Source organism: Panthera leo, chromosome E2 (assembly GCF_018350215.1).
Source record: "Panthera leo isolate Ple1 chromosome E2, P.leo_Ple1_pat1.1, whole genome shotgun sequence".
In the NCBI taxonomy this organism is placed as follows: domain Eukaryota; kingdom Metazoa; phylum Chordata; class Mammalia; order Carnivora; family Felidae; genus Panthera; species Panthera leo.
In genome coordinates, this window is record NC_056693.1 from 46,172,147 (window position 1) to 46,198,381 (window position 26,235).

Genomic DNA, 26,235 nt, shown 5'->3' on the forward strand with positions numbered 1-26,235 from the left:
CGGGTGTTCCTGGTGCACGCTCCAGTTAGAGAACTGCTCAGCTAGAACACCATCTGATCGTTAACAACCCAGCCCATGGTGTTGCACCTGCCAGTCAGAAGTGAGGAAGCAAAATCTGGGCTCAGGATAGAAAGATGATGACTGTGCCAAATACCTGGGGAGTCCTTCATATCCTTTGGAGGATTTCACATTTGTTTTCTCACGTGGTTTAGAAAATTGCCCCCGAGGAAGACAGGGCAAGTATAAACATCTTCATTTTACAGATGAAGTAATGCACTTGTTTTGACCACCGGGCACATGTTTTTTTCTGCCATATTGACTGCCATGGGATTGGAGACAGAAATAAGCAAATCCTTCAGAGCAAATCTAGGGAATCTGGGAGGTGCCTACCAGCCGTTTCAGCTGAGCCCTCCTTCCTTCACCTGGTCTACACCTGGGGATGTTGGCAGACGCGATAAAGAACATGGTTCTTGATTTTCAGTATATTGGCACCGCCATGGGCAAAGAGACCCAGTAAAACAGATCTGGTTTGGGGGCAAGGACGTGGGCTTGGGGTATGGATCCCAGCTGTGCCTGCGTCAGCAGCATGACTTTGGGCAAGTGACTGAAAATTAAGCACCTCTTACAAGGAAGAAGTCGGTCCTCTGTGTGTTCGTTATCCCTTCCATGTTACAGTTCCTATAGATTACGGTTTCTTTGCAGTCAACTGGGGATTCCTCTTTGGGGCTGAGAGGGTGGGAGGGGAGGTCCTAGGGAGTGGGGCTGGCAAGGTTGGTTGTAAGGAGGGAAATACCAAATAGGTAAATTCAGTAGACATTTATTTCGATCCCTAATCCCAAACTGTAACTAATTTGAGAAACCATGATAGTAACAGTAATAGCCTTAACACAGAGGCTTGCTCTGCGTCAGGCGCTGTGTTAAGCCCTTTGTGTGCATTATCCCATAGACTCCTCCCTACAGTGCTCTGCAGCGGTTCTCCTACTGTCGCCCCATTGTGTGCGGGAGACCCAACAGTGTATATAACTTGCCTGAAGTAGCACAGAGTTAGGCTCTTCCATCAGGCTACCTTAATCTACGGTGCACCTTAAACAACCATTATTGGCGACATTTTGGCGTGGAGTTGAAGGGAGACGTGCTGGAGTAAATGGCAGCCTTTACTTTTACTTGAGAGTTGATAACTGCAAGAGGTGGAAAGTAGTGTAGAGAAGAAATGCATCTTTTTTTTTTTTTTTTTTTGGGACAGAGAGAGACAGAGCATGAACGGGGGAGGGTCAGAGAGAGAGGGAGACACAGAATCGGAAACAGGCTCCAGGCTCCGAGCCATCAGCCCAGAGCCCGACGCGGGGCTCGAACTCACGGACCGTGAGATCGTGACCTGGCTGAAGTCGGACGCTTAACCGACTGCGCCACCCAGGCGCCCCGAGAAGAAATGCATCTTGATGGATGAGTGGGGAAAGGGACCATCACTGGTAGGTTAACCTAGTGAAGGGCTAATCTTCAGATATTTAAGCTTTTGGTCGGTTCTGGAGGGTGGTCAGTTTGATGTTAGCCTTGTGGGACCCACTTTGTGGTTTCACCCACCACATCCCTCTTGGAAGCTTCCGAGCTCGATGTGTAGATGCTTGTTTGACCGTCATGGAAACTCGCCCTCATTTGGCTTGTGACCTCATGCTCTGATGGGCCCCTTCCTTCGGGAAAACCCCTACATACCTGGTAAGCTTCCTCTCCTTTCTGGAGTTTCCCTAACAGAGAAATGATTTCTGTTATGTGAAGGTATCAGCATTCTGCAAGACACCATATTGTGGATTTCTTGTTGTTAGTTTCCTTCGAGGATATACTGTATGTCTTTCAAGGAAATGCTCATATTGAGACTTTTGAACCAGGAGATGTCATTCAGGTAAGGGAAGTGACACAGGCATGGGAAGTCTCGCCTTCAGCTTTGGAGCTCAAATACTGAGAATGAACACTCATGGCTTGTCCAGGGCACAAGGACTCTGGCCTAGAAACCAGAAAATAGGTCAGAGTAACGTAAATGGATTGATCTAAGGGAACATTTTTACTTCCTTTCACTTGCTCTTATAAATGATGGTTGAAGCTTGTATCTTATGGTGTCTGCAGGGCTCCTACAGTGAAATAGGACTAAATTAGCATGTGCCAAGGATGAGGGCATGAGTGGGTGAAAAGCCAACATTAAACAGAAAATACCTATATATTTAGGTTGACCTTCTGGAAGCCTTCCTGAGCATGTGACATGAGGTTTGAAACTGTAACACAACCACAGATTAAAAAATTAACTGCCTCCATTCCCAGTTGCGTTACACCTGCAATAATTTATCTTTTAGGCCTTCAAGGCGAATACCTGGGTATGGGGAATCTGCTGTTCCAGAATGAGCCCTGTGGTCAGTGCAGAGTAGCTGGACTGCTGTGGACTTGGCATCAAGCCCCAGGTTCCAGTCCTGTTTCTTTCATACTCTGTGAGACCTTGAGGGGAGTCACATGACCTCCCTGAGTTTTGGGTTTGTCCACGTCCAGGAGCCAAATGCTACCCACCCCGTGGGGCAGGCCCTCATGAGATGAAAAGTGTCTGTGGGTGTTTGCTCAGCAGTAGATGCTGTGAATGGGTACAACACCCACTTATATGTGAGGAATTAGTAAACTGATTCTCATCTTCCCATTCCTTCTCCCTGGAAGTGCTCATGACTTTATATCCCCTGCCCAGAGGGGAAAACTGGAGCCCTGGCCAGGCACGCTGTGGTTAGTAGTTCCAGAAGCCCTTCCATCCGCCCTGCCTAGATGACTTTCCGTGTTCCTCAGCAGGTGTCTTGGGGTTTGTTCTGTGTACCCGCCGTGGGGATTCTCCTCTGCTCAGCAAGAGGTGTGTGGTCTCCCCTAGGGGAGCCCATTTGCTCAGAGGGATGCCTGGGAGCTGCTTTTCCTCATCCATCAGAGTTTCAGTTGCTCAAGGAGTAGAGGTGCACTGTGTGCGTGGAAGAGGGGTGGGCGAGCGTGTGTTTCTAGTAACAGGTGTTGCTCCCCTGAGGAAGCTTCATTAGGAGTCCTGTGTGTTTTCATTTGTGAATGTGTATGCGTGTGTGAATGTACTTTGTCCATTTCTACTTTAAAGGGGAGGCTTTGACAAAACCTGATCAATATTTTGCATTCCATGCATGAAGAACCAGATGTTAGAAGTTTCTATCACTGGGGAGGAGGAAGGAGCGGGGCCCCTCCAGATTTACAGAAATCAATGTTCTCTGACAGAAGTTGGTTAGTTTTCCTGGGAAACAAGTTACAGGAACACACTTTTTTGATTTTCACGATGAATTATTTTCTAACAAGAGTCCTCTTTTCGTCTCTTTGACTTGCAGTTGTTGGCCAGGGTGAACGAGCACCACATATTAATGGGGTAGAATCCCACAAAGTAACACGGGCTGGCCTCCTTTCTCTCCCATCTTTTTTAATTATTAATTTTCCTTTTGCGCTTGGATTTATGTGCCAGGTTCATTATCGAGGTGCTTCTGATTGCAGCGATGGCTTTTTCTTTCCGAGCCCTGCCCCCACCCCCACCCCAAGCTGGACCCACAGGGGAAGATGTGGGGCATTCGATGTTTCCATGTCCAGGGCACAGGAGTGTCGCCTTCCAGCTAAACTGAGATGGGACAGGCATTTTATTTTATTTTTTATTTTTTATTTTATTTTACTCATTTTGGGGGGGATGAGCATCTTAAAAGAGCTCCACCAAGATCAGAAAGTGGTTTAGGAAAAGGTCCCTGAGCAGTACGAGTGAGCCCACACTCCCCCGTTGTCAGTTTAAAGCACTGACCACCAGTGCAAGTCACATTCCTGATGGCTGTCAGTGAGGACAGTCATGCCTGCTGCATAGCGGTAATTTCAAGAAGTTGGAGATCATTGGGCTCTTCTACTTCCGTTTATGAGTCAAACTGGATACTTGTTAGAGGTCATTGTAGTTCTTTGAGCTTTCAGAAATAAATCATATTGAAAGTTTCTTAGGAAATGACTGTACATTTACAGTTCATATAACTCAGTGTTGTGTGCGCACTTTTTAAACCAGCCAGTGACATTGAGGAAAATCAAGGAAACCCTTAGGCAGGTCCAAGGCTATAGGTCACTGGCCCGAGTGAGTTGGGGTAGACCTCAGTTACCACTATTCTTTAGCTAGTTGATCTTGGTTTCTTGGTTTATTAGTTGGTCACGCTTCTTCATCATTATTAGTTTGTGGATAGATGGCAGTTTTTCTTGAGTAAGCCAGTGATTTTCACTGTTGGAGCTGGCGTGTTTTCACGATGATATTCAAGCCAAAGGGATGTTTTTCTCATGTCCCTCTTGGCGTGTTCTCCAAGTCACCACTGTCACTGTCTTAATCAATTGCAGGTTAAGGCCTGGGGTAGGGCGTGTTCTGTGTGTGTGTGCATGTGCGTGCGCGTGTGTGCGTATGCATAGTGTCTAATGTGTTGTAGACGTTTAGAAGTGAATCAGATTCAAACCTTGTCCAGTGGGCAGAGCAGCCGGTTTTCTCTGGGTCCATGTGTAGCGTGCACGCCTGAGAGCCTACTAGCCACAGCTGAAGTTGTTGTTTTGTTTTCTTTTTTAAATTGTACAACTGACCTGGGGTGGCTAGGTGACTCGGTCGGTTGAGCGTTCGACTCTTGGTTTCAGCTCAGGTCATGATCTCACAGCTTGTGGGTTTGAGCCCCGCAGCTGGCTCTGTGCTGTCAGGGTGGATTCTCTCTCTCTCCCTCTCTCTCTGCCCCTCCTCTGCCTTCTGTCTCAAAATAAAAAATAAACTTAAACATTTTAAATAAACTCTACACCTGACCTCATAGAGGTAAGAAGTTAAGATCAAATGCAGAGTAAACTGGAAAAAGTAAAGCAAAACCTACATTCCCCTCCCCAAGGATGGGAGGACCTCTGATAGAGTTGAGGGAGAAGGTTGGAGCGTTGAGGATTTGTGGGGGAGAAAAATTCGCTCCCTGTCAAGAAGAGCAAGAATTCTGAACAGGGGCAGATCCTTTATTGAGTGTTCCCCTGAGATTTGTGCCTTGGTGGATTCTTCATATATTACAGTGAATTTAATTAAATACATTGGGATCCCAGTTGAGGGTATTCTAATTAGCTGGGTCAGGAACAAATTATTCTCTCTCCTCCAAATGAAAACATCTAGTCTTTTCTGCAGGGGAAGCATGTCCGTGGGTGACGGCTTGCTCTCCTGGAGTCCTCATTGGTCTCTCCAGCCCCACCCCCTCCCACTGCTTCATATTAGGCAGGTTCCAAGGGTAGAATCCTGGGGACACAACCAGTGCCACTTGGGATGGAGAGGGCATCTGGCCAACAGGTCAGGGCATTGACCCGCTCAAGACCTGGGAAATGACCCCATGGTGTGGAGAAGGTCATACAGGGCAGGAGACCCTGTTGCTAGCTTTGGATCCCTGTTTGCTCCAGGTTGGACAGCTGGAGAAGTACTGAGTGAGAACTTATAAAATCTGGTAAGAACAGGATCTTTGACCTGCAGGTAGACTCAGGTTGTGATCAGAAGTTTGGGTTGTGGGACGCCTGGGTAGCTCAATCAGTTAAGCATCCGACTTTGGCTCAGGTCATGATCTTGAGGTTCATGAGTTTGAGCCTCGCAAAGGGCTCTCTGCTGTCAGTGCAGAGCTTGCTTCAGGCCCTCTGTCCCCCTCTCTCGGGCCCTCCTTCCCATCAAAAATAAATAAAAATTAAAAATAGTTTTTGAAAAGTTTGGGTTGGGATGTAACCTTTATAAGCAGGTGTTTCCTGGCAACCAATAAATAGTTTATTCTGCAGTTTTTTCAGTGTGTTGGAGAATGAACCCAGACTACAAATGCCGGCTTGGAATTTTGAATTAAGTTTTTGTACAAGCCTCTAAGAGAAGACCCTAAATATTCTCTAGACCAGGATCAAGGGGAGAGGCCATAGACCTGTTTACCTTGTTTCCTCTTACTCTTTTCTCTACCATTTGTAGCGTGTGTCCATTTCCTTTCCAAAATGGCTCCCAAATGGTAGATGGAAGAACTCCTGGTGGCACAAGAGGTTGCCATTTACCCCCAGGAGATTGAGTATAGAGTGTTTTTGGAACATTTTTATCATATTGGTTATTTTTAAAGCAGGAATTCCCAGTGTGATGTTTATGTCAATTCAGGATTTATATAGTTCTATCACCCAAGGGCCTATGGATTTAAGGACAAAAGACATTTGACATCTCAACTCCCATCCAACTCTTTTTGGCCATGTTGTCCTCTCTTCTGGCTCAGAGGTTGGAAACACCAGCCAGTTGGAAAAGAGCCTTTATATCCATATTACAATTTTATGTTAAGGATTCAGTGCCTTATTGCAAGGAAATCCTGTCTCACGGGAGGGTAATGGGAATTTTGGGGTAAGGCTTTAATGATTCTTGTTCTGAGTTCATACTATATGATCTTACCAAAATCCCTCGATAAAATTCATTGCTTTGGATTCCATGGTTATTTTCCCTGTTATCTTTTATTTCATCATTTGTTGAAGCTTTAATAAATGTAATTCTTTTGGCCTTAGTGACCCAAGACAGCAGTACATGTTTCCCCATGCTGGCTCTCATACAAGTTTCCTGCTCCTTAATCCCAAGCCAGACCCCTTGCTCCCAGAAATATCTTAGTCCAATTTTTGACTTTTGGGGGGTGGGAGGACTCTATGGGGAAGCTGGGGACAATGAACGTGGGCAAGCTAATCCTTTTCCCTTTATATCTAGCCCATCAGGCCCTCCTTCTCCCCAGGGTTGTAGCCTCCAAAAAAGATAGCTTTGGTGAATTCCACCCTCCTGAAATCCTCTTCAAGGACCCTGTCTCAGAGGCACATTGAAGATAAACCATTAAAGAGGAAATCAGCTCAAATTTATTTCCAGAAAGTAGCTTTTTATTATAAGTTGTTGTCATTGCCTTAACAGTTAACATTGAGTTCGCCAGTTCTGCCGACTCCTTCTGGTTGTGAAATTGCTGTAGGAGGGCTGTTACTAGGGGGGATATTGTTTTGTTCCAAAGCTCTGCACCTGAGTGTGTCAAATCGTCCATTTTAGGGGAAAGAAGGGATTGTTCTCTTGGTACCTATGAAGTCCTTCCCATTTTTGCCTATACCTTGGCCTCAGAGCAACAGTTAGGTATGGGGTGGTTTAGCCAATTTACATGATTGAAGGCCTGGGCCCTCTTTCATCCCCCACAAAGATTTTTCTGCAACGGTCCATTGGCACGTTCATCCTTCCCTCTTCCAATAAAGCTCAAACATGCTTCTGGGATTTTCATAGTTTTCTACAGAACAAAGAATGTGTACATGAGAGCACCTGAGCCTGGAGTGTGTCATTCAATGGGAAGTGCTGGTAGGGCCGCTCGGGTATTTTTAATGGAGCGCAGGGCATTCTAACTGCTCTGCCTTCTCAGTGTCTCAAGCTATAATCTAGAGAAGAAGGCTGTTGAAGCAGGATGAGCAACAGTTAGCATGGCATTGGCGTGTGCACATGCAGGTCAGAAAGGAGAGGAACAGCACAAAGTGGTTCCGAGGCATTTTTTGTGTCTTCCCTGTGTCTTCTTGAGCCAGGCTCTGGGGTCTGGAGATGGGGTGGGGAGAAGGAGGAAAGGGCAGGTAATAACACAAGCACATAAAACACATTATCGGAGTTTGCTCCTCCTCAGGGATGCTGGAGGAACATGAGACCCTGGTCCTAGTTCCCTCTCTCCCACTAAGTAGCTGGGTGACCTTGGGTCATTCACTTAAGTTTATTGGAGTTGTTTGCCCTGCTTTATAAAGGGCAGCCAGTAGAAAAATTCCCTCTTCTCCTAAAATGGGATCATTTGAAATGAAGGAGATTATCCTCTCTATACCAGGAGCTTGTTACTTCCTCAGCTGTTAGTGAGAAGGGCCCATACCTTTCACCGTTTTCTCAAAGAGGCACACAGAGTTTGTGAGTTTTGTCCTTGGATAATCTTCGCGTCTTTTACAGTACACAGAAGTCTGGGGTCTGCTAACTGTTCCCATGACCTCTCCTGTTCTTGCACCTCTCACTTTAATCCTGTGTGTGTCTGCTTTCTGCCACGTTTTGGGCTTCCTTGTTCTAGAATCAGAACACACAAATACAATCAAGAGTGTAATTTTGACCATCTGATGCACTAAGTCAAGTGACCTTCAGATGTTGACAGGCAACCAGTCTGGAGAAATTTATTTTTCTGTGTTTTTTTTTTTTTGTTTTTAATCCGAAGGAAAACCTAATTTTAGGTTCTCCTAATAGGCTGTGGTTCTAAATATAAAAACTTGACCTGTCATTCTTGCGGAAAAGCCAGACAACAGCTTTGGCTCTGCGTTACTGACCTAGGATTCTATGCAGGGAGTGTGACCATATAGGCTATCACCTAAAGCAGAGGTTGGCTAACTTTTTCTGTAAAGAGCCAGGTAGTAATATTTGAGGCTTTGAGGCCCATGCTGTCTCTGTTGCAACTACTCAACTCTGGTGCTTGGAAAGCAGCCATCGTTAATATGCAGATCCGTGGATGTGGCTGTGTTCTGTTAAAACTTTATTTACAAAATTAGGCAGCAGGTTGGAGTGGGCCCACAGGCCATTGTTTGCAAACCCTGATCTAAATAAAGTGGGGCATTCTGGAGCGTCTGAGGAAGAACCTTGGATTATTGTGCCAGGAAGACCCAGGTCACCTGGGGAGGGTCGGCACTGTCAGCATCAGCAGCCGCGTGGAAAGCCGCCGGGGAAGGGACGTTCGGGGGAGTTGGGGAGGGGAGTCTGCTGGCTGCTGGCCCTCGAAGCACTGCTGGAGAAGAAGGTACGTTGGGGAAGACAGAACAGCCCCTCCCAGGAATCTCCGCCCTGGGCTGCGGCCAGGAACGGGTGGGCTCGTGGCGGTGGTGGCTTCCAGTGGCTTACCCACGACGTGTCCCTCTCCTCTGCCCCTCGCAGCACCTGCAGCAGCACGAGAGCGGAGTGGAGGGCGAAAGTTGCTATTACCACTGCGTCCTGTGCAACTACTCCACCAAGGCCAAGCTGAACCTCATCCAGCACGTGCGCTCCATGAAGCACCAGCGCAGCGAGAGCCTGCGCAAGCTGCAGCGGCTGCAGAAGGGCCTTCCCGAGGAGGACGAGGACCTGGGGCAGATCTTCACCATCCGCAGGTGCCCCTCCACCGATCCGGGTGAGTGGTCTCACGGGCCCGTTGGTGAGTGGTTTCTGGTGGGGGCCCGGTGTGGACCTCCCGAGGGCTTTGGTTTGCTGCTGCTCGTCCTCGTGTCCCATCACCGACCGCACAGGTGGCCATCGTATTCTGGTAGGAACATTGTGTGCCTTCTTGCCTTTCTTTCTTTTTCTTTTTTTTAACTGAAGGAACTTCGCCTCACTTTCTTCAGGTGTCACAGGCCACTGCCCAATGAGCAGGACAACTGGAGATGTTGTGTCTCCTATCCCCAGATTCCTCCGGTGCTTACTCTGGATTCACTTTATTGGTCCAGATGGACATAAAGCAAGTGCTAAATTATGGCCTGCTCGCCGGTAGGGATAAGAGTTTGTGGCCTCAAGTCCAGTGTGTGAGAATGAACTTCAGAGAGGATCAGAACAGCCCGCGCTTGTTCTAAACATTTTCCCGTTGGGTTTGAGGGTGCCTCTGCGAGTCATGGCCTGGTGCTGCCTGCTTCTCCACAGGGTCGGGGCCTCCGGCGGAACCTCGCCAGCTCCTGGCTCCCACCACAGTCCCCTTTTTCCGTCACTCCCTTCCACTTCTTTGTGGTTCTCTTTCCCACCAGGACCTCACTGGTAGAATCCTCCTTCTGTGTTTTCAGCCCTTCCACTCCCTTTCTCTCACTGTGGAATCACAGAGCATCAGGGCCTCTTTAAAAACAACAGAACAAGAGCTCTCCCACAATCCTGTGTCCTGCTTCTCTCTCTGCAATAGAATCTTCAAGGTTCTTGAAAGAATAGCCTGTATCTGTCATCTCCAGCCGGTGCCTCAGCTTACCATAGCCTGTCTCGCTGCATCAGCAAACCACCCTTGAGAGGTCACCATTGACCTTGGATTTACCCAACCCTGTAGCTACCTGCTGGGCCTTCTTCTATTCTTTCTGTGGTCTCTGAAAGTATTGCATGGCCCCACGCCGAAGCTCCCTTCCTTGAGCTTCCAGGTTGTGTTTCTGTCCTGTCCTGGTGTTTCTCTTGGCCATCCTTCCCAGCCTGGCCCCTGGCTCGTGGTCCTCGGCCTGCCCCACCTTCTGGCGTCATCTGGGAGTTAGGCCCCGTTCCTTGGCTCCCAGTCCTTTAAAGCTTGATTTCTGTGGAGTTTTTAATCTTAATTTTATCTAATTTCACATTTTTATAGTTCTTAAAGGCAATAAGTTATGTAAACCTTAAGAAAAATGGCATGACCCTCCCCGTCCCCCATCCCCTTGCCCAGAGCCATGGCTTTCAACTTTTAGTTGTTTGTTTTGTTACATATTTCCATCTTTCTTAATGTGCTTTGATTTCTTTTTTTTTTTTTTTATGTTTTAGACATTATCTATTGGCTTTCTACTCTAAACGGTGAGACTTTCACGAGCATTCCATTCTACAAACCACACACTCCTACTGACACACACCCATCCACAAACTCACACGTGGACACCTCAGACTCCATATACTCCCCTGCCCACCACCCCTGGACCCCCTACATCACACTCCCCAGCCCCCGCTGTATACCCAGTCTTCTCTCCCCTCATCTTCCATGATGATTAAATAATAATTTGGGGTTATATTAATATTCAGTGTTTTCATTATTCTAACTCTATAAATATTAATCACAGCTGAGCCATGTAGAGTTTTATAATTTCATTTACCTTCTTGTACAACTTTTTATTTTCCCTGGTTTGCTAGGTATCTATGATTAATTCATGGCTAGCCTTCTGCCAGGGTAGACATTTCCTGGTCTCTGAAGGCCCTGCCAGATCAGTTGTTCCGTCAGCTTCGTTTCTTCCTGGAGATGTCCCTCCTGAGCCCCTCCAGACCTCTCTGCTCCCTGCCCCTGTCCCTACCCCCTCGCTGCTTTTTTGGTCTCTTTACGTAAATGGAGTGAGCTGCTATACGAAAGGGGGAGCATGCACCCTCCCTGCTGGAGTAGCTGAGGTTTCATTCTCAAAATGGAGAGGCCAGTTTCTTTCTTCAGGAACCAGGGTCATTTCTTGGGTGACAGCATAACTTGTCACCTCTGGGTCACTGCAAGACTGTTCTTTCCCCTGTGTTTTTCAGATGTCTCTTCTGGTTCAAGTTCAAATACCGTGATCTCGGGGGCTTCCTCTTGGTGCCTGACCCTGTCCCTCCACCTTTATGCGCTCAGGAATGAGGGGCGAGGCCGATACCCCAGACTCATCTGTGCCCGAACACAGCCTGTTGAGCCATCTGCCCGTGGGGGTCTCCGTTTTCCGCCTTTTGGCCTCTGTTTGATCCTGCCACTTGGCATTATTTTGCTGTGGAGCCATTTTACAGGATTCTCCTGTCCCATCCATAAATGCAGACCTATTTATTTCAGGGTTGTTTTTTTTTCTCCCCCAGCTCTGCATACGTCATTGTTTTAATCTTCTGTTAAAAGCTGGTCCCTTTCGCCCTTCAATTCTTTCTTTCACTCTCCTCAGAATTCCCTTTTTATTAATGAGGTGCCCCAAACTAAATAGTGTACAGCTGCCATTTCACCCGGGGTCTATGGACTGGAACAAACAGTTCCCTGTTTTATAATGTAATACTTCTATTTATGCAGTCCGCTCTGGAATTGCTTTCTTACACCATTGCCTTCTGGGTTTCTCTCATTTAATGCGTATTAAGAGTTATTTTTCCCCCTGAAGTGTATGAGCAACTTTAGTCTAGATGATAGACTTCCTTTCTGTATTTCAAAATCCTTTTGTATTGTCTTTGGCCTGGAGTCATGTTTTTTGCTCTCTACCCTCTCCCTCTCCACCCTGCGCCCTCCTCCCTCACACATTCGGGCTGAGCCCATACTCTTCACTAATGACAAAAGGGCAAATTCTTAGGTAATGTTCACGTTGACAGTAAAAGTAACTTGGTGCCATTTTAGAGACCCCTTTAAGACCACTCCTTTTAAAATATGTCCTCCTTCCCCATAGGGATTGGCTCCTAACTTCTTGAGAGAATATTTTCAAGAAAAGGTGAATTTAAGACACTCAAAGTCATCAACTTCAAATTTATCAACAGAGACTTTATCAAATATTCCCAATCTTCTCTTCTCTCAAGTAGGGGTCAGGACATTAGTGTTCAGCTGGAACCGTCATTCGTGTAGCATAAGGAAGCCACGGGGAGGTCTTCGAGCACCTTTTGGGGACCCCTGCTTGTTCTAACTATAAACTGCGTGTAAATGGTGTGCTGTCTAGAGTTTTCTACTCTGGCCTTCTGTCAACAGCTAGTTAAATGATGGTGTTCTTTCTTCTTTCCTTTCTGCCTCTGCTGTCCACACACCGGAAAGTTGTCCAAAAGAAATAACTTCCTTCTCTGAACTCAGGACCTCCAACCCCAGTCCCCCAACACCTTCTTTCCACAGGTATCCAGACTCCCCTTGCTGCGGCTGATGGAGAGAACTCTAGAATAGTTTCTTCCCTGTGGTTGACAAAAAAAAAAATCTCTTCAGATTTTCCTTGTTAACTTAAAGCCAGTATGTTTTCCAGTCAGTCAAGTTCGCCATGTAGCCTTCCAACCCACATGAATTTGTAAGTATGGAGAAGGACACACGGTGAAGCTCTCCTCCGCCCTTCAGAACTTTGTGGTAGCGGCCAGGACTCACACGTGTCACTGATCGCATAAGCCCTTGAGAGGCCTCGTGGCCGAACATAAAACACCTAGGCCCTGCCCTGCACCAAAGGGCTAAGTGTCAGCTGCTGGAGGTGTGCTGATAGTACACCACTGCCCCCTGCGTGGTCCTGCTTGTGCGAGGCTTTACCCTTATGCTCGTGGGCAAGCCAGGCCCTGTATCATATTGTCTTTAACCTAGTGTGATAGTTGTGTGCTTATGCTTGCCACGTCACCCCCACTCTAGACAGGCAGGCAGGCACACACATGCACGTGCACACACACTCACACACACACACACACACACACACACACACACAGTGGGACTTCCCATTTAAAAAATGGCTTGGAAATATACAGCTCAGAGAAAAGGAAGTAATTTAAACAGGTGAAGTTTCCCCTCTGCCTTCCTGCCCAGTTTTTTGGTAATGGGCTTGAGTGCATTTTCTGCAAGACCAAGTGTTCTCTGGACTTTCTTGGGATTTGGTCTTTTCATTTCGTGCCCACAACCAGGTAGAGGTAGAGGTAGAGAAGGCCTGTTGTTAAGTGCTGACACACTGAGTTCTAGCTCTTCATTATTGGCACTGGCTGTTTACTTCCCCTTAGTTGACTGGAAGCTCATGGAAGATTGAAAGCTCTCATAGGTGGGTCATGTGAAGGACCACTTCCCCATTTGCTTATTAAAAAGGCATTTCTGGCTCCCGGGTGAAGCTGTAGTTAATTTCACTATATCATTGCCCTGGGCTTCTAGAAGACAAGAGGCCCTTTGTGTTCCTCCTGTCTGCCTGCCTCTCCTCCTCCTCCTCTTCTTCCTTTTTTCTGTCTTACCCTTGCCTTAACTATTTTCTCTTGCACATAGTCCTAGAGCTCCAGACTTTGCACAGATGTAATTTAACGGTTCTCGATTGCACGCCGACTATGTTCAAGACTTTTTATGAGTCGGGAGACGCCTCTGACATTTCCTCTCCTCTCTTGATGTGGATACCCTGGTGGATATGCCAGCCCAGGCATTCGAGGCAACCAGATGATGACTCAGTTTACAGAGGGCACAGCTCTTTGGAGTTTAAGAGAATATTTTGTTTGGAGCGGAAGCTGGCATCCCCCTTCACTGACACGTCTTTGGCGCTCGAGGTCGTGAATTCCTGGGGTCGGGAGGCAGAGGCTTGCCAAGTGATAATGTGGATTTGGTGACAACCTGTTCTGAAACACTCACTGGCTTCTCTTGATGGATCATTTTTTCATACCATGTTTCAGGGAGTTTTTGCTTTTAACTTCTGCAGCTTAAAAGAGTAAGAAAATGTTCTCTTTTCAAAACTTTCTCATTTTGTCCTGTTTTTATTTTTCAAAATTGGTATGAGGCTGCCTTCTAACTATGAAGTACATCTCTTTTTTCTATAAGTAGCTAAATTATATGCAATTTTAGAGTAATTTTTCTCATAGCACTGAAATATGTTAAGGCCAGTTCTGTAATTCCAAAACATTGTTTTTGTAAAACCAAACAGCTGTGTTCTTTTTTTTTTTTTTTTTTTTCTCGCCTTTTTATGGTATGTCTTGTTGTTGGGACTTGGGAAAAGGTATAGGGATAAAAATATTTCCAACTAAAGACATTACATGTAAAAGAAATCACAACAGATTGGAGTGAGTGAAATTTTATGTATTACAGAGGAGCGGAAAAATATGACTGTGTGTTAAATATATTCTCTGATAAGGACTGTTTGGACAATAGGATTATAAACCTCAGTGTGCTTTTTGGAAAGATGCTTCACAACGCACAGATAAAGAGAGATCATTATGTGTCAGCGTGAAAGAGGGCATAATACCGTTAAAGGAAAAATGGAGTTTATAGAATAACATGATTTGGTTCTGTTAGTTTGATTAATTTGATTCTATTTTGTAAAAGTATTTTTCTTAAAGCTTTTAAAATAACCATTCTCAGCAAAGTTTGTAATTGGTGTCTCTGGCTGTTTCATGGGTGGGATCTACTTAACGTGGAATCTAAGAGAGTGTCAGGCACATGGCAGGACTCAGATATTGATGGCACGTATACACACAGATACTAACACAATTGCTAAGAACATACCAAAGAGTAAATCTTGGTTGTCTTTTGTCGTAGAGACACTTTTCTGTTTGTCACTGTAAAGCATACATAGTTTGATTACCGTCTGATTCTCTTGCATTTTGCATCTACATGGCGAGGACAGGAGTAGTTCTTAGGGTATATACACCGTCTTGTTTTTCTGTTGGAACAGATTTTCTGATTTGCCTTAATTAGTCCTCTAACAATCTACAAAGGTCAGCGCCAATTGCCTGTTCATTTACATTTGTAATTGTGATGGCTTCTGATTACATATTCCTTGTCTTAGTCCTTCCTGTAAGTATATGCTAGTGTGCCCTCCCCTTCCCTCCTCCCACATCCCGCACATGCATCAGCCCAGTGTGGACGCCGAGGATCTGACTGACTCTTCATACAAGAAACCTTTGTGGGGATGGTCCAGCCTTCCCTTGAATTTCAGCGTCTGTTATGGAAAGGCATCTTGGAGAGGCCGTCGCTTCTAAGTTAGGAATATAATGAAGCCAGAGTCAGGGAAATTATGTCGATGCCAGGCAAGAAATCTGAGAGCCATTATCTAGGAGCCTTCTCGAACTGGGTAATTAAGGGCAATTAAACTTTCCTGCTTGCTCTCTGCAAAATATGCTAATGATCTGGTCTTTTGGAAGGTGGACACGTCTAAATGTGGTTTTATTGCCGTCCCATGTTCTGGTCTGGAAGGGTCTCTCCGAAGAGGGTGAGATGTCATGACACCAGTGGCTTGGGCAGTGGGTCCAGAGTCTCCAACCTCGCATGTAATCTCTTTCCTCTCTGTCTTTTGCAGGAGAGGCTAACATCCACATCCAGACATGGACCTTTCAGATATTATCCAAAACCTGGCTGCAGTAGCCTGAGTTGCAGTGATGCTTATTCATTCGCCCTTTCATATTCTAGATCTGCCATTCACTAGTTGATTTATTTTTATGAGCTGATCAAAGCTACCAGGGATTTGTTTGTCTGTTTGTTTTATTTTACTATATAAATCTGGAGCATACGTTGCCCTGTACAATGGGCTATACGTGTGGCTACACATTGTGGGCCACTTAGCCTTGTTCTTGGTTGGGGGCTCTAGGTTGTCTTCCATACTGTCCTCTGGGGTAGGTAGTAGTGTGTGTCCTCATGGCCACCTAGTGCTGCCGACTCTGGGAGGCAGCAATACCATGGCCACTCTCTTCTAGGGAGGGTGGTAACAAGGAGCACTGCAAAAAGGAAAAAAAAACAGGGACCTGCTGGTGGTTACTGGAATTAGGAGGGGTGTGTGTGTGTGTGTGTGTGTGTGTGTGTGTGTGTGTTGAGTCAGTATTGGATGGTGCCCTATTGAGGGTTATGAGCGTGCTAGAGAGCCCAGAAACACAGGAACCCCCGGGGGAAACTTAGAATATCATATCACACCAAGTGTTATTTTAGCGAAACCTTTATGCCAAGTCACCTTTGAAAAGGGGTATCTAAGGAACTTGAAAGTTTGAAACTTGACCTTCAGGTGAACAAGGATTGTTAGCCAGTGAGTGGGTGTTCTTGCTGGGTCGGTTGGGGTTTGGGGATTTCACTGGAAGGGAGGGGCCTGGTGATGACCACTGTAGCAGGACACAGTGGCCCTGTGTGTGCGTCCCTCACCCCAGCCTCGGCACTTAGTACCTCTTGTATTGCTCAAATGTAGTTTTCAAGAGAAGTAATGGCTTGTGTTTGCTTTGCCTTTAGAAATGTGCAAAGGATCCATATCTTGGGCTACTTATATTCTATATTAAACTTGTTCCTGACCTTGGTTGGGGGCCAGGGAGGAAAATAGAACATGCATCTCTTTGCTTACAGAAATAGCTCAAAGGCTTCTCAGACTTACAGATATTAAGGAACCCCCTTCAAACTGTGACCCAATTATGAGAATTATAGTTTCATATGATTTTTTTTACACATTGACTAGAAATGAAAAGTGTTGTGTCTTTCCAGATCAGTATAAGCACTGTCCTTAGTTCCGTGGTCGTTGGGTTTCTAGATCCCTTGAGAGCAAAGTGAACGTCTCCAGATCCATGCCTGCCCATCTAGTATGGTAGTCATGGCCATATGTGGCTATTTAAGTTTAAATTAATTAAAGTTACATAAAAATTTTAAATTCAGTTTCTTGGGGCACCTGGGTGGTTCAGCGGGTTAGGCAGCCAACTGGATCTCAGCTCAGGTCATGATCTCATCATTTGTGAGTTCGAGTCCTGCATCAGGTTCTGCATTGATGATGTGAAGCCTGCTTGGGATTCTGCCTCTCCTTCTCTCTGCCCCTCCCTCGCTTGTACACGTGCACGTTCTCTCTCTCTCTCTCTCTCTCCCTCTCCCTCTCCCTCTCCCTCTCCCTCTCCCTCTCCCTCTCCCTCTCCCTCTCTCCCCTCTCCCCTCTCCCCTCTCCCCTCTCCCCTCTCCCCTCTCCACACACACACACACACACACACACACACACACACACACACACTAAATAAACTTTTAAAAATATGCAGTGTCTCTGTCATACTAGCCAAATTTCAAGTGCTTGGTATGACATGTGGCTCATGGCTACCTCATTGGACAGTATAGATTTATAGAACAGTTGAGAAAGTTCTTTTTACATAACTTATATTTATAGAATAGTTGACAAAGTGTTGAGGTCCTCACTGGGATTCCTTAGAATTATGGCAGGCCCAGGCTGGGTTTGGGCTGCACTTTTTATGAAGTTCTTTGGCTTCCATTTTAAAGAATATGGTACCCACCCACCACCTGCTTTCTGCCAATTCTGGATGGGGTATAGTCTTTATTGCTCTTTCTCTCTCTCTTTTTGCGTCCTTTTCTTGGTTTTTCTCAGTGTGAGAGGTATGCTTCAAATAAGCATGTAAGCCTATTAGCAGTGTTGAGGGAGTTTGATCGGACTTTCTAAAGATGCATCTTGCAGAGTGCATGTTAAAGGGCTTTTTATAGTTCATATCTCAAGACTATCTTGAGACCTTGGGTGTATATGTTAACAAAAGGAGCTATTGATTGCTTTTAAAAGATCCTTGACCTTTGCTCTAATTAGAATATTAAAAATTGGACAGTGTGTGATTTTTCTTGGAACAGACCTGTTGTTTTAACTTAAAACTTGATCCCAAACTGTCGTCTTCTCATGAAGTCAAAAAAAGAATCTGTGTTCTTTTCTTCCACTGTTTCCATTGGTTTAAAGTCCTGAGCTCAGGACAGAGTTTTTCTTTCTGGACTGCCTTACTTGGCTTAGGGCTGCCATGACAAAATATCATAGACTGGTTGGCTTACCCAAGAGAAATGTGTTTCCCCCAGTTCTGGAGGCTGAAAGTCCCAAGATCAAGTCATCGGCAGGTTTGGTTTCTCCTGAGGCCTCTCTCCTTGGCTTATAGATGGCTGCCTCCTGTCCTCATGTGGCCTGTCCTCTGTGTGCACCTCCCTGCTATCTGTCTGTCTGGATTTAAAAGGACACCAGTCAGATTGGTTTAGGGCTCCTTTTACTCAAAGAGCCTCCTTTTATATGATCAGTGTTTCAAGGGCCCTGTCTCCAAACACAGACACACCTGAGGAACTGGGGGTTAGGGCTTCCATGTATGAATTTTGGGGGAACACAATTCAGTCTGTAACATGGGCTTTCTGAGGACATTTGAAGTCTGTTTCATGTTCCTTCTTTGACATGGTCCTTTTGGGTGTGGAGGGAAGGGTGGGATGTGGAGGTGGACGCAGAGGTGACCCGATGTTGGGGAGACCCTCCACAGCTCCCATCCTCTGTCCTTGTTGAGGCCCCTGGCAGGTGAAACAGGGCCAGCTCCTTGGAAGGGGACTCCAGAGGAAGGCAGAGGTGCTGGAGGCAACTCGTCAGGACAGAGTCGGGTCAGAACACCATGCCCGCTGAGCTCATCTCTCCGTGATTTTTTTCTCACCAGTCCTGACACAGCCTCCACTCACACCTCCTCCTGGGAAACCCCAGGGAACAACCAGCCAGCCCTGTGTAGGGACATTTTCGTGCCTGTGAAACGTGACACTCTCAGCATCAATAGAACTTGCCCTTGTTGGGCGCTCCAGCAGGCCAGTTGTGTAGAAGGTGTAGAAGGTTTGTGTGAGAGGGATTTATAGCCATACTGACTCCTTACTGTTGCCCACTGGTACTTTCATGGACAAGCTGAACTCACCGGATTTGTGGATAGTGTTGGGTAGCCCTGGTTTTGTGTTTTTGGTTTTTGTTTTTGTTTTTTTTTTTTTGCTTTTTGTTTTGTTTTGTTTCTCTGGTTGGGGTAAATGCCCCCAGATCCAGAGCCTTACCATATTCCACATCCTGTTACGGTAGAGAATTCTGTGTGGTGTAAATTGGTTGGGCTTCCATCCAAAGGATTTGGGTTGCTGGAAGTACCTGAAGGAACTTTTATTCTTTGATTTTGCCTTACTCCGTATTGAATGCTCCATGCTTGACATTATCTAAAGGTCCCAGGGCAGACGTTTTCACCCTTAATAACTTCTGCTGAGGGCCTATCCCCATGTGTCTCTAGGGCTGGCATATCCTCAGTCCCAACCCTGATCTTTCTGAATGTGAGCCTGGGATGCAGGCCTCAAAGCCACCTTCCAGATGGGCCTTCCTTGACTGCAGGAGCATAAGGCAGAGACCGGTCACCAGTTCACAGCCAAGTGTAGATGTCTCACGTCTCTAGGTTTGCAGTGTTCTGGACTATTTGTGCTTAGTGCCACATGTGACTTGTGGCCGCCATATTGGATCCTGCAGATAGTAGATATTTCCTTCCCTGATGAAAGTTCTCATGGACACTGTAGCTCTAGACAGCAGCAAAGCTGGGAGTTGGAGCAGAGGCTCAGGGCAATACTCTTCCCACTGTGCCTGCCTTTCTTGCTGTGGGTTGACTGGCTCATCCAGGGGATAAGTAGCTCTTTGGCCCCAGGACAGGGCTTTTCATACCTAGAAAGGAATGTGGTTCATTGCTTAATTCTCAGTATAGAAGTGGAGAAACCCATGAGACTGAGGTGAGAAAAGGGGCAGCAGTTATTTGTGACATCAGAGTGCAAGCCTTGGTCTTCTCTGAGACTTGGCAGTGGTTTGCATGGCTTTGCTAACACTCACGGTCTTCTGTGCTTCTCTTTTCTGAGTCAGTCCCCAAAGCAGTGAGAAACCCCAGAGAGTGGAAAGGGCAGCTTTGACCCAGTCACCTGGGCCAGGGGTCTTTATTTGAACGGGTTCTAGCCTGTCACCAGTACAGGAACCTTGTGAGGCACTGCTGAGATGAGGATGTGGTCTGGCCATCAGCCATGCAAACTTGTGTCCACCCTGGACGTTTTTATGGTCATAGCTGGAATTTTGTAGTATACATTAGCTGGAATTGGGGTTGGTAGGTCTGGAATTATTAACAGAGCAACAACAAAGACTATATTGGCAGTAAAAATCAGAACAAAATAAAAATGGGGCCATGATTCTTGAAAAAGGGTGGGATAGGGAAGTACAAAGAGGCTGGGCAGGTGCTAACGACTTTGGAACTGAAGAGGTAAAGATAAGGAATCCATAGAGGAAAGACCATGTTTGACCTTTCTTGCTTTGAAAAGAACGTTGGCTGGCTGGTGAAGATGTGACTGATTTGAGTCCAGAGGTGGAGCTCTTTAGTCCTGCAAAGATGGACATGTCCTTAGCATGGCCAGGCACCACTCTAGGCTCTGGGGAATCTGCCAGCAGGAGGAGAACACGGATTCTGGACTTCTCCCTCTAGTTGCGGGGTGGGGGGGCGGGGTTGTGGTGGTCAGACACCAAATAAACAAATACAGAATGTCAGGTGTGCAAGGTTCTATACAAATAAATAGAGCAAGGCAGGGTGGGGTGAGTTGGTGGAGTTGTTTTATATAAGATGCCCTGGAAAAAGTCTCTCTGGGGAGGCGACATTGGAGCTGAGCAGAGGACAGCGAATGTGAGCAGTCCTGGCAGAGGTCCAGCAAGTGCAAAGCCCCTGGGCTGAGGGTGGGCAGAGGGCTGGGGAGGAGGCAGAGGGCTGGGAGGTGTGGTTCAAGCAGCCCAGTCCCCTGGGGGCCTTGGCAGTGTGTGGGGGGATTTGAATTTTCCTCCCCTCAAGATGGGAAGTCATTGGCAAGGTGTGAGCAGCGGAGGGGACAGTATGACTTACACTAATCAGGTTGTTGTGGAAATTTGCATGTCCACCATAGTCCAGATGTAGGGTGTCTCCCTCTCCATCACCCCCAAGTAGAGTTGTCCCTCCAGGCAGGGAGGAGAGGGGTGACTGTAGTTATCGGGGGGCGCCACTGACCCCTGAACTGCTTGCTTCGAGGCTTCTGCCTACCACATAGCACTGTGGAGTCCTCTGCTTTAGCCCAGGGGTCAGCAGCTTTTTTTCCAAAAACAAAATCCTTTCCTGGTGACTCATTGCCTAAGTGTGAAGCACAGGAAAGACTTGTCCTTTTGACTTGAGGATGCGTTGTCTCTACTACAATGTAAACACCACACGCAGGAATGAGAAACTGTCTCTGGTCAGGGTATGTGTTAGGATGAACAAGGCAGAGCACCCGAGTCTTTCGTCTCCTCCTGTCCTGCACCTTCTTCTGATGGGCGTTCACATTCCACAGGACTTGTTGTATAAGATTGCGATGTGTATCTCTAGGACAGGAATTTCATTGCATTGCCTACCACTGTAACCCAAAAAGAGCTCAGTGCCCTAACACCTTTGATCCTCGGTGTCCCCAGTGCTGCGTGTCCAGAGGTCATTATCCCATTCTGGAAGGGCCGGTGACCCAGCTCTGACTTGCGTGTCTAGCCAGCCTTTGACAGACAGGCCTGATCTAATTCTGCAACCATTTTATTCTCCACGGACATGTGCCCAGATCTCAGGCGGATCTGAAGACTTTCTTCCAACACATCAGAGCAGGGAGATTTGCACTATGGTGTACTGTTTTCTCTGGGCTTTATTTTAATCAGGAATGTGGACTGGTGTGTGTGTGTGTGTGTGTGTGTGTGTGTGTGTGTGTGTGTTTCCCGTAGATGGTGTACAAACACAGGGCTTTTAGTCCCTTTTGTAAGACAGGTTTTACATAGCTAATTGGGAAATAGTCTTTTTCCTTAATCGTTTTAGGGCCACTCCAACCCCCTCAGGGTCTCTCTCCCCTCAGGATTGTCAGGCTCATGTTGAAAGACCTCTGGGGGTGGGGAAGGATGTTGGTATATATCACGGATATTCGGAAAGAATTTTTCAGCCACACCTGGCTGCCGTGTGTGAGGACAAATTTAATTTATTTTAAAAATCTGGCCACAGGCAGCCTTTTCTGTTTGTTTCCTTTGGTTGGGGTAGGGGATGGATTGGATTGCATTTGCTTTCTTCCAGATTTGACCAGCCGGCACAAGAGAGATTATCTCTAAAGGATATGAAAGGTTTAATCATTTTAATTTTGTTTTTATTAAAGTTTATCATAACTTTTTTTTTCCCAACGTGCCCTGCTAGGACAGAAGGGGGAGAAGAGGAGGTGACATAAATAGACAGAAACCCTCAAGCATTTGGTTAATAAAACTCTCTAATGGGTGGCATCACGTGGGGAGGAAGTGGTTGGAAGTCAGGGGACAACGGGCTGACCAGGGCGTGCTGTGACAACTCTGACATGTGGCTGGCATCTCATGAGCTCCCCTCCACCTCTAGTGCTCCCTTACCATGGGCAGCTCATGGCTTTCATGAAACAGAAAGAGAGAACGCGGCCACTGTTATCTCACCCCACTTGGTTCCCAAGTGGACTGGATCCCCAAGCCAGAAATCTAAATTTATAGAGAATGATAGAATTTTCTTCTGTTAGACTCTTCGAACCCCTTATCAAAGCAGTGAAATATTTGAACCCAGATAATCTGAAGACTCACTTTAGGCCAAAACCTCTGAGGTTGTGCCACATGCGCTTTATGAAATATCCCTCGTCTTTAGTGTTTGAACAGGAACACTGTCCCATAAATGAGTAGGTAGGACCCCAGTTTAACAGGACTTTTGGCCCATTTTCCCTTTGGGGCAGTAAAGTAAGCTTGTTTCAAAGTGAATTCATTTGTCTGGCATCCCCTGGATGTGGGCTGGAGGCACCCCAGAGTCAGCGCAGTCTACCCTGTCCTCCATGGCTACGAAACTCTGCAGAGGCATGAGTGCTGGGTATCCTGGTGCCAAGACCAGTCAGGCCGGGGCACCCCCTGAGAATGGTGAAATTGCATTCACCGTTCTGTTCTCACGAAGGCCGGAAACTTGACTGGCACACTTCAGCCATTTCTTTAAGCATCGGGATTAAAGCATTGTCATCTCGTTAAACCTGACTTAAGCAGGTAGTTCCCTGAGCCCTAATACATCCCAGGCTTGAAGTTTTGGCTACGTGAGGGTTTATAGTACTTTGTCTGCTGTTTTTATGGGGCAAGTGGGTTGGTCATCAGTACAGAAGCAGCTTTTCTAGGGGCAGCTGTGATTCTGGTTCTTTGAACCAAGCAGAAATTGCATCAAGGCTTTGACCCAGCTGGTTGTGTGAGTGAATGTCCTGGTCCCTAGCAGGCCGTGTAGTCGGTCATGTATTACATCAAGGCTCCTTTGGGGCCTGGGGACCCCCTGGGCTTCTGGGCTATGGTTGGTAGTGCTGGGGCTTCCAGCAGGAGCTGTGTTGGGTGAGGGCTGAGTTCAGACCCAGCCAGGTTTCTCCTAAAGAGACTGGGAGCCCAGACCACTTCCAAGCTTGCAGGCATCTGCCCCGCCCTGCTGGCTGAGTTCCAGGTGGGAGAATGTGCCAAGCCGACAAGCAGCCTGTAACTTTGGAATTCTTTTATGGGAGTTACTTGAGCCAGTGAGGGGCAGCTTTCTTGGTCACTCTCAGTTGCAGGAACAGTAGAAACGAACAAACGCCCACATCATTCTGAGTGAGCTTCTTGAGTAGGGCTTGTTATCCACAGGTTAGGCAACCCTTGGTGCCAGTCCCTTCTGCCGGACTGCTGTCTCACGTTGCTCACACAATCTGGATTGTGTCGGAGGGCTTGGTCCTGTATTTTTTCAAGTTATGTAGACGATGAAGATAGTAGAAGGCGGGGAAACAGACAAAAATATTATTTTATCGCACAGCATTAAGCTGCTACTTACGGAGAGATACGCCAAGAGTGGATTAAACGAATGAGTTTTCATTTTCCTTGACATAACTGACTTGAGAGGAGGGCAGTTGAATGCAGGAGGGAAGGCATCCACTGCACCTTCCTTCCCTCTCTCCACGCAACCATCTTCACCGGATCCACGTGGCTGCTCCATCACGTTCTTTAAAGAGGTTGCCACAAAACCACACCCACTTGCCTCCTCTTGCATCTCATTGGCTGGAACTTGGTCACATGACCCTCCCAGTACTGTAGAGACTGGGTGATGCCGTTCTTAACAGGGCTATTGCCACTCCAAATTATGAGTGTTCGGTTAACCCAGGAAGAGCAGTTATTATGAAGGCAATTAGGAGTCTCTGCCACACATCTTTTAAAAGATAAGGAGGGGATGAAGTAAACTGTTATGATTATGTGGTGGAAATCTGGGTAGCCATTAGGAATAATGTTCTTGATTAATATTTAAGGATATGGATGAAACTCACTAGGGAAGCAAGACACAAAATTGTATGTAATTGTCCTCATTCCCTTTAAAATGTATATAAATATACTAAGATGTTACCACTGATTGTGGGTGATTTTTATTTCCTTCATACTTCTTTGTATTTTCAAGATTATCAACAATAGGCACTTACTGCCTTTATAATCGGGGGAAAATGGCAAACTTTAAGTGTAAGGAGTGGAGAACTTGGTAATTACTACCTCATATCTGAAATATGCTTGATGGAAAAAATAAAATGAGTAATAAAGGGGAAAATCTATAAACATGTAATGATAATGGAATGATGATAAGTAACCATAGTACTATGGATTCATCAAGAACAGATCCCATCATACTAATAAGATAAAATGAAATAACGTACATGAATTCTCATTGAAAAAGGAAGTTGTATTGTACAAATGCAAACTTATATTCTGGGGACTGTAAATGTACTTCAGAAACATTCACTGCTCTCCCTAAGCATTCTTTCAATGTTACTCAGTGGTAACTATTTCCTCCACTCTTGCATTGGAAACACTGGGGCATGTGGAGCTTTGCAGCTGTTTGTTAAGCACCTGTTAGTTGTAAATGCTCATTTCTGTGAGAGATTATAAAAGAGTAGAAGAAATGATCCCTGCCTGTGATCTTTTTTGGGGATATGAGACACACACCCACATACAAGATTAACAGGATTCAAGATGACCTTCTGTAATTACGAGGTAGTAGGGCAGGGCAATAAATATCCTGGACAGTCCAAGGTGTGAGGAATTCTTGAGCTGAATAACTGGGGAAGCTCCAAGGAGTAGACCTACCTGTTCCTGGAAGGATGGATGGTAGGAGCAGGCTGAAGAAGAGGACCCAGGGGTGTTGGAGTTCAGGAGTTTGGTTGAGGAGTTCAAGGGGCAGTGAGCAGATCATTGTAGCTAGCGAAAGGATGTTGGGCCAAGATCAACAGTTGTAGTCCCATTTTCTTCCATCTTTTGTATCTAGCTTTCTCTGCTTTCCCATCTACCATGCCAGTCTACTTTTTTAAAAGAAAGACAGAATTACAAGTGTGAATATCATAGATTTATTAAAAACAAAAACACAGAAACTCCTGTGTTCCTAGGACCTAATCAAATTTAGAGCCTCAAGAGAAATTTTTGCATGTGTTAAACCTTCACATGTGCTGAATCTTGACTAAAACAAAGACTAATAAATAGGAATAATACATTGATTTCTGAGGTGTTTGTGTTGAGGGGAACTCCAAATGCTGGTGAGAGCTCTGTTTTTATTTAATATTTTCATTAGTAGCGTGAAAACAACAAATAGTAAATGAAATTTCCATGCAATCTAAAATATTTATGTAGTAATGTGTATAATTGGAAATACTTAACAATAGAAAAATTATATAATTGCACTAGAGGTGTTAGGAATCTTAGTGTATTTCATTTTAAATTTGTACTTTCAAAAAAATTTTATTGTGAAAGAATTTTAGGCTTACAGTAAAGACTAAAAAGAATTCTTACATGCCTTTATCCAGATTTCCAAATTTTAACTTTTACTACATTTGCTTTATCAAACTCTCTGTTTCACACCCTTTCACTCCCTACTTGTGTAACGGATAGATGCAGATACGCACATTGTTGTTGTTCTGTACCATTTCAGAGTAGATTTCAGACATGGTGCTCTTTGGTCTCTCAATAGGTTAGTGTATATCTTCTAAGAACAGGAACACCATCTTAAGCAAGCACGCAGAGATTACCCAAATC

The 26,235-nt window shown here is 45.9% G+C and overlaps 1 protein-coding gene across 3 annotated transcripts in view; it reads left to right on the top strand.

Moving 5' to 3' along the window:
- ZFHX3 (zinc finger homeobox 3) overlaps positions 1–26,235 on the top strand; it is a 235,493-nt gene that overhangs the window by 130,526 nt on the left and 78,732 nt on the right. For all 3 annotated transcript variants that reach the window (XR_006197321.1, XR_006197322.1, XM_042920007.1), the window contains exon 4: positions 8,966–9,197. Coding sequence is in view for 1 of the 3 variants with exons in the window: in XM_042920007.1 (XP_042775941.1) it covers positions 8,966–9,197 (232 nt within the window). In the remaining 2 variants the exon portion in view is untranslated. The remainder of the gene's footprint in view (positions 1–8,965; positions 9,198–26,235) is intronic.